The sequence below is a fragment of the Neltuma alba genome, unplaced genomic scaffold (assembly GCF_004799145.2).
Source record: "Neltuma alba isolate B1F8T4 unplaced genomic scaffold, ASM479914v2 tig00011000_pilon, whole genome shotgun sequence".
NCBI classification, from domain to species: Eukaryota; Viridiplantae; Streptophyta; class Magnoliopsida; order Fabales; family Fabaceae; genus Neltuma; species Neltuma alba.
In genome coordinates, this window is record NW_021635755.1 from 35104 (window position 1) to 44171 (window position 9068).

The window sequence follows — 9068 nt, forward strand, 5'->3', positions numbered from 1 at the left end:
AAGTGAAAATGCAAATATATCTATGAACTTGTCCTAAATGTGCACTTGACACCATGAACAAACTTTGGATGTAAAAATACCTATGATCATTTCAAAATAACCCTAAAATGCTACAATTGTTTAATTAATCAAAGATGACTTTCTAATTTAAACTTTTGACTAAAAAAAAGTGACACGGATCCTAAGCTAGTGTTTCAGCCTCCCTCCTTCAAGTGCAACTAGCTCCTCCCTTTAAATGATTGTGTTTTAGTCTCCCTCTAATCCTAATGATGTTTTCTCTTCACCGTTACACTTTCATTTAAGAGAAACAAACTGAAATTCTCTACAAAACTTACTCATTTATTTCATCTATCAAAGTCTCTTTTTTTTTCTAAAAAGAGCAACGCTACTCTCTCTTGGTTGCTTGTCACATCTCCTCTAGTTTGCAAAGAGGAGGGGCTTACACTTGAAGGAGGAAGACTAAAATACTAACTTAACGTCTTTGTCACTTTATTTAGTCAAAAGTTTGAGTTAGACAGTTATCTTTGATGAATTAAACAACTATAACATCTTAGGATTCTTTAGAATAATAATAGGTATTTATGCACCCTAGGTTTGTATATGGTATTCGGCGCACATTTGACAAAAGTTTATAAGTATATTTGCACCTTCACTCTTTTTTATCAAACTCTTTAAGCCATGTCAGTGTCTACATCAACACTTTCGTTCAAATAAATAATCAATGTTATAATAATTAACAGTCATGGCATTTTGGTAACATTTTGAAATTATTATGTATATTTTTACTGTCAAGATTTATTTATGGTGCCAAACGCATATTTGGTATATGTACAGGGATATTTTTGTATCTTAGCCCTTCTTCTTACCATTGCAATATTTACTGTTATTGATAACTCCAACCAAATAAGCCACATATAGCAATACAATAAGAATTGTCACTACAATGGAATTGAACTAAGATGCAAAATATTTATGACGTAAATGATTTATGCTTGTAATTAGTCCCCGGTTGAATGCGAGGGCCTTGCTCTGTGAGATTCCTTCTTCTCGGACGATGACTAAAATCTCAGGTACATCGTTTTGGTCCTCAACCTAACTTCTACTTTCCTTTGAGAGATCTGTTCTTTTCTCTCTTGCACTATGAGGCAGGTGGTCGTGCATAGCGACGCGCCATTTCTTCCTGAAGAAATTATGAGAAACATTCTCAAACGACTCCCTTTGAAATCCCTAATACGATTCCAATGTGTGTGCAAATGTTGGAAAAATCTCTTCAAAACCTCATCTTTCATCGCTGACCACCTCCACCACTCCTCTCTTCAAAACCCTTCTCTTCTTTTGAAACAGAACAGTAGCTATGAGCCTTTGCACTTATGTTTGATCGATTGCGAGATGAATGTCCTTAAAATTCAGAACCCACCTTTGATCGGCTCTTTGCTGCATGTTAAGATCATCAGTTCCAGCTATGGCTTGCTCTGTGTTGCAATCGATGAGTCTGCTATACGTATTCCTTCCCCTTTTTTGTGCAAATCTCTTTTACTGTGGAATCCTGCTATTGGAGAGGTCAGACAGATCCCTAGAACAAGTAGTGTTAAATAGTGAGGTTTATGCCGAAGGATTTGGGTTCAGTGCAATTGTTAATGATTATAAGATAGTGAGAGCTTATGCTAAGTATGATGGTGTGATTAATGGAGTTGAAGTGTATTCATTAAGCACAGGTTCATGGAAGGAAATAGAATTTGGACCTTTAAAGGGTGTTAGCCTTTTTGGTGGCACTGTCACTGCCAATGGATCTATCTTTTGGCATGTTCTAAAGTCAGATGTGGAAGATGACATCGAGATGGTGGTTTCATTTGATATTGCCACGGAAGTGTTTACATTGATACCATGGCCTCCTTTATCGGATGGTTCAAGTTCTAAGTTGTCTGTGTATGAGGACAAGCTGGCTGTGATTTCTCTCTCTGGGATTGGTGACTTTCCGAACTATCTATATTCTTTGATTGATTTGTGGGTGCTAGAGGAAGTTATAGATTCATCTACGGAGAGATGGAGGTGGACTAAAAAATATACTTGCAATTCCTGCCCATCCATGTTAGATTATCCTGTGACCATTTGGAGGAATGAAATTGTCTGTGCTTACCTTGGAAAGCCTATATTTACAAATGAGAGTGGAGGACGTGAAATGGAGACTGATGAAGAAAATTTTGGTCTATACTTGATCAATATCATTACCAATGAATGCAAGATGTTGGCGGTCCCAGGACGCTACTGGGGCAATGGTTTCAATTATGTGGAGAGTCTTGTACCAGTTGGCAACATCCAGTTTGAAGCACCTTCAGGTTAATTATTGCAATGCAAATTTACTTTTGTTTAGATAGTTTGGTGGAAGAGAATCCTTATCAGTTTAGATCATTATGTGATGATAAGGTTTGATGCCTTTAGAAATGTTTAGATATGTAATGTAGAATCATGAATGTAGATATTTAATGCCAGATGTTCTTGTTATGTTTAAACTATCCACAATATCAAGTTGCTCGCCTCTACTATTCTACACATCAAAATTGTATTGTTAGAATTAGAATGAGGCCCCCAGAAAAGAGAATAATTTTCAGCAGTTCAAGTGACAAGTGAACAATTGTTATTTCTTATATTGAAACTTGTAATTATGGGCTCCTGACTTTTTAATACTGATGTTTATTTTTTGGGACTTGATAGCAGATCTCCCAATTGTATTTGCCCCCATGACTTTGCTAATTGCAATAAGTATTAATTGCTTGGCTTCCATCAATGATGTTGCATGTTGCAATTGACTCATATATCAAGCAATCGAAAATGTAACTGGTGTTAAAAGGTCGTCGGGTTGTTGTGGGATTTATACTCCAACTACAAATTTCTCCCCTGATTGGCATATTTGATTATATTTAAAATTCTAATAAATTGCATTATCTACTATAGCTCAACATTTACTTTTTATAGGAATATGATGTTTTTTAATTCATATGCGGAATTTAGAAAGAATAGATGAAAATTTAAATTTAATTATTTATTTCTCCATTTAAACTTCTAATTGACATACTATTTAATTATGATACTTCACATTTAGTACAATATATTTAAATCCTAATTAAGATATTATTCAAAATCAAAATTAATTATTAATTTCTTCTTTCAGCCTCCAATTGAGATTTCATTTATTAATATTTCTCATTTAATTCAATATATTCAAATTTTAATTAACATGTTATTCAAATATCATTAATTGAATATATTCATATCTAATAATGTCATACCCGATTCATTTTCAAATGAATCAGGTATTACAAATTTTTAAGAATATAATTTATAATTGATGATTGATGATAGCATTCTGCTTGAGAATGAGATCCATATTTTTATTTGTCAAAACAACACTGAACTTGATAGCTGACTCAGAACCTGGCCAAAAGAAAAAAAAAAAAAACTATGGACATTAATTGCCACATGATCATTTTTTTTTTTTCAAATATAAGGTATTTTTACCTCACATTCTTATTAAAGTCATCGAAAATGGTTCATATTACCCTTTCATTTGATATGAGGAGAATAAAAGAGAGGGAAGATAAGAATTTTAATAAGTTCAATTTAAAAATTAAAAAAGTAGATTAAAAAATTTTTAAAATTTTTCTTACATTTTTATCTTACATTTTTTTTTATCAAAATGTTATCACACAATTTTTTTTTAAAAAATCCATTTCATTAAAACTTTCCTTTCCCACCCTCTCATACAATTCTTTCATGCCAAACATGGGTTAGAGCACCAGGATATGAATCTGTCCATAAAGTTTACAGGAAACCGTCCAAACACATTACACAATAAAAAGGGGGGGGGGGGGAAGAGAAAGAAACATCAAAGAAAAACGAATTAAGGGGGAAAATAAAGAAGGAAAAGACGAACAAGTTGAGAAATACATACATATGTGTGCGCGCGCGCGTCCGTCCCAAGAACAGAGTTTGAATCGGAAAGTGCAGAGTATAAATATTTTGAAGAAAAAAAAATCTTCACTCAATCATGATATTTTTATTTTTTTTTTATCTTCATTTCTTTCACGAAACTGTGGATTTCATTATTATTATTATTACTACTACCAGATAAAATAAAATTGAAGTCCCAGAAACACGACGCTGTCTATCCTATAGCTCCGGAAACCAGTGTAGTTTTAAGCAAGGGGTTGAGAGAGGAAGTTTCGAATTATTTCGATTTAAATGATCATTAATAAAACATTTTCCAATATTGTAGAAATTAGATTATAGGTTTTTATAACTAAAAAAGGACTTAAATAAAAAGAATACCGTATACAAAATTTGCAACATACTGATATTTTTTATATATAAATTTTATCAAATCCTTCTCACCAATAAAATTTTCAACAGAAGATTTACTCTAGTTTTTCTTAAAATTTATCTTGACTGACCACATTCCCAAAAAAGAAAATCATCCCATGAAAATTCTAACTGAATCCACAGAATCCAAATCTACGGAATCGTCATCCATGGGATTCTCTACAGCATCTAATCCAAGGCAACCAGATGGGGCGTTGAACTTGAAGCCAAAAGAAATATTTTCAGAGTTTGTCTCAAGTTAACCTTTCGTCCTCTTTTTTTTTTTTTTTTGAGAATATTAAATCTAAACCATCAAAGTTTAATGTAAATGGTACAATTTTTCAGAAGAGAAAAAGAGGATAGACTGCTAAAAAGAAAAGTCAGCCGCAGATCTAAACTAATAGAGTGGGCAAACTCATATTAAACTCGTGGGTTCCCCCCCCCCCCTCTTCCTGGCCTTCTCTCGTTGGGTCATCAAATTTGATAATAATCTATATAAATGTACACTACAACATACAAATTATTAAATACTATAAGGTAACCAGCCACATGAAGCAACGCTAGGGCAAGCCATCCATCATCATTTTATTTGCTTTATTTGAAGCCTCAAACCTCTGAGTCTAAGGTTTTGAAAAGGATGGCTTGATGAGGCCAGGTATCTGCAGCCATATGAAGGAAAAATAAAAAGGTCAAACCTATGAGTATTATGAGGGATATTCATGTCATCAAGCTGTTTACATATGTAATTATATGTAAAAATTGTATAACCAAGCAAAGTACCAAGCCAGAAATATTATGGTATAATTCAAAACTTTACAAGACGCCTCAATACACTACGGAGAAATGTTGGAAGTACCACAGTAGCCCTCAGAACACCACGAGACAAAGCTCAACAAAACTCATGACAATGGCAAATTCCAGCAGAGGAAAACCTCTACCTATGCTGTGCTGATTTTCTCAAGGAGGAGATTGAGAAACTAAAGAGCCTATTGGGGACGCAGGAAAAGAGCCATCGCCGACCACATGATGATTCGCTGGAACTGTGGTATTATTGTGTTGAAGATCGCCATATTTGTCAAGGAAGTATTTGCATATGAGCTGTGGGAATTTGAAAATTTTTAAAGAAAACGGCAACATTGCTCCTTTTTTAACACTTATAAGGTGATATTGAGTTTTTAAAAAAAAAAAAAAAAACTTCTGAATGCCCAAAGCTTCTTTGCCAATACTTCCAAGGCAAAAATGACTTTTACCCTATTATTTTTCTCAATGTTCATTTGCCATTAATTAGCCATTTAATGCATTGGATGAAGTTTTCTCAACTCTGGGTCATATACTCAAGAGCCACATATCATATAATGAATTTAATTCTTCACTAAAATTCATCTCTCATACTCCTCATGATTCCAATGTTTCAAAAAATCGGAAGTCTAAAGGGGCGCACACAGTAGCAATAGCAACAAAGAAAGACAATTGAAAATACTGCCTTTACTTTCTCAAGCGCAATAGCAGTTTTATCTTATGGATCAAACTAGCTCAAGGGACTTTGCCTCGTGAATGAAATACTTTCAACAAGATCGAAGTCACGCGCCTTTCTCTCTCTGTATTCAAATGATTATTACCTTTCATCAGAGCTAGATGGGGGGGGGGGGGGGACCTACAGTCCAAGTGACTGTCTGCAACAGAAGATTTAAAAATAATCCATATCGAGTGGAAAAACTCAAACCAAATAATAGAAAACACCAACAATCCTACAAACGGCCAAAACCCACTTAGAGGATCTACAAAGTAGAAACTTCTCCAGGGCAGTCATAAGTAACACAAAAGAGAATAGAAATAATTACCTCTATTCCATGAGGACCTATTCGGTTGCGAGAAATAAAGTTGATTATCAAAGTCGCAAACTCATCAGGTACATCTTCCTAAATAGATTCGGCCAGAAGCTATTAGATCTCAAGGCAAAGAGATTGAAAAAATAATATAATAAATGCTGCAAGAGACATGACCCATAGAAACCTGTATAGCATGTCCAGTATGTCTGACAACCACCATTTGAAACTTCCCTTGCATTTGACCAATTGTTAGAGACCTGTCAAAACAAAGTGCCAATCAAATATCCGAATGCCACTGAACAATTCCATTTTAGCACTCGTGACACAAAAAATGAGAGGAAAAATATGTTACGATAGTGCTATCTACCAAACATTCAAAAACTTCACTTTCCTGTTTCTGCTTAGATATCATTGCCCGAAAGAGATATTATATTGCAATTATGTGTTGAATACTGTCATGAAATCCCATTCACATTATCAATATTAAAGTGAAACAAGGTTCTGCATACATATACACTAACTATCTTAATTATTTATAAAAACTTACAAAATTTTGGACTCAAAAATAAATAAAATAAAGAAAATAAAACTTACAAAATTATATTCATTATACAAACACTATCTTTGTTATCTGAAAAAGGACAATTCTCACCATCCTGTTTCAGGTGCATGCCAAGAGATGCAGGATAATAAAAGGACTGCAACAGAATGATGCAAGGAATAACCAATAATTTTTTTCCCCCAAAAAACAAGAAAAATAATGAGACCATACACTTCACTATGAATTCAGTATTCCCCGTACAATGCTGCCTTATATACTGCTAAAATAAACCAAAAGAAAAGGACAAATTAAAATGCGGGACACATCTGTATTAGTTCATATTGGCCAGTAGATGATGATATTTCTGGCATCACCCGTCATTCTTCTCATCTTTTTGAATCTAGTGATGGGAACAATACTCTTGGCAAATCCTGAATATTTATTAGATCAAAATAATACTATTTATGATAGACACCCAAAATAACCTCCCAAAAACTGCACTACGCTAAGCAACTTATTTATTCATTTTGCCAATTATTCAGTTCGGCCACTTGGAACATACAGATAAAGTTTCAACATCATAATTGGGGAAGGGGGTAATGTAAGAGCCAAAAAAAAAAAAAAAAGTCAAATCTCATTCCAATTATAGAAATCAACAAACTAAAATGAACAAGAATTTCTGTGAAAACAATAAATAATAAGCTTCCAGGAAAGCCCCGCAAGCTTAAAGAAATTAAAAAGGGCACCTGTCCAATCTGTCTGCTCCAGCCAACAGCAACAGCTTAGGAACAGGACATGACAAAAATGTGTCTGAAAGGCCTTCATACCTGTTAAATGAAAATTAAACTCTTAAATTTAAGCTTAAATGTAGAAAATACTAGAAAAGCCACCATGAAATTTTCGGATAAGAAATTCATCATACTTCTACCTGTTTTAAATCCACAGTATATTTGTATGATAAAGATGTATATTGTCATTGTGATGTGCCAGATTTAAAAGCAGAAAACTAGGAACCTAATTAACCATGATTTGAGGAAAGGCCGAGTCTCTTGATTATGAAATATTCATTAGAGTAGGCCATCGGTGCAATATCAGCCAAACATTGATAATGATTCCGCTCATTCTAGCCCCAAAATAATCTGTTATAAAAGATACATGGGAGCTACTTGCAGGTATACTTGAGAACAGCTCCAACTCCGGAAAATGCAAGCCTATAACTCTGAACTAAAATTCAAAAAGAGGAAAACACAAGTTCTAGCCCTTTTCTAAGTGAAACTGAAACTGAACTTAACGTCACAATTTCCTTTAGCAAAAGGACCAGAGAATACACTAAATACTCTCTGTAGCCTCGTTCTCCCTGTGTCATTTGAAAAATTTTCCCAATACTGTGTCATGGAAGCAATCGTTTTTGAGCATCTCCAAGACCAAATTCATTCTCATAACCAAAAAACAGAATACCAGGCTTTAAAAAAGTATAGGGCAACTATACACACCCGAGAATCATGTGAGGGAATAAAACACTGATCCTAATCAAACCCAATTATCCTATGATTAAGAGAAATATACATGGTAATATACTCTGTAAATAAAAAAAAAAGGACTTTGTGAAATGGGCCTAGGGATTGGCCCCATCCAACAGTTCTCATTTAATATGTTTTTTCAATAGTCAGTTAACAGCAAAATAAGATTATACATACCAGCCTTTCCAGTATTGTTCAGTCTCTTCTAGTGGTGTTCGATAAACATAACTGCAACACAAAACTAAGATTTGACACTGCCCATCAAGAGGGAATTTAACCCATCTTGCAAAATGTAAACTGCATAATTGAACTCAAAAACATAAGTACCCACCATTTCTTAGAATCATCATACTTTATGTGGTAGGAATTGATACACGAGCAGAATCAACATTTCTCAAGGAGCCACCTCTGACATTCCATTCAATCTGCACCAATCAAATTCCAGCTCACATAAAATTTTTACTGCGAAAATGCGAATTAAATTATACTCGAGCATACTTTCAACCAAGAGCTAGCTATTTAACATTCCACATTTTGAACATATAGAAAAAGTGTGACTGAGACTAAATTTTGAGGCAACAAGTCTGCTTCTCTAACTCTAATAAATCTAGGTTAAATCTGTCTAATATCTCTAGATGATAATTAAATACTAGATAAAATACCTAATAGATAGATAATGTGATGAAATAAAAGATTACATATCAAATATTTTAGATCCATTATACATGAGGATGGTGAAATTGATAAAATGCTTCTTGTAGAATACAACTCCACCTATATTGTATAGCATGTCCCAAGCCCGGATAAAGGAGGAAGGTTGTG

The 9068-nt window shown here is 33.9% G+C and overlaps 2 protein-coding genes across 2 annotated transcripts; one reads left to right on the forward strand and one right to left on the reverse strand.

Moving 5' to 3' along the window:
• The first annotated feature begins 1462 nt into the window (after positions 1–1462).
• Positions 1463–2510, forward strand: LOC114760577 (F-box/kelch-repeat protein At3g06240-like). The gene has a single exon (XM_028949840.1). It carries the CDS (start codon positions 1463–1465, stop codon positions 2339–2341), a length of 879 nt encoding a protein of 292 aa, XP_028805673.1. The 3' UTR covers positions 2342–2510.
• A 1958-nt stretch (positions 2511–4468) lies between these two features.
• On the reverse strand, positions 4469–8680 carry LOC114760579 (probable protein phosphatase methylesterase 1; the record flags this gene model as incomplete). The annotated part of the gene is given in 7 exon segments (XM_028949841.1): positions 4469–4576; positions 6198–6275; positions 6370–6442; positions 7473–7553; positions 8424–8474; positions 8578–8602; positions 8605–8680. Coding segments are annotated over 7 exon segments (492 nt in total), but the record flags the coding sequence as incomplete, so codon positions are not given.
• Between the last annotated feature and the right edge of the window lie 388 nt (positions 8681–9068).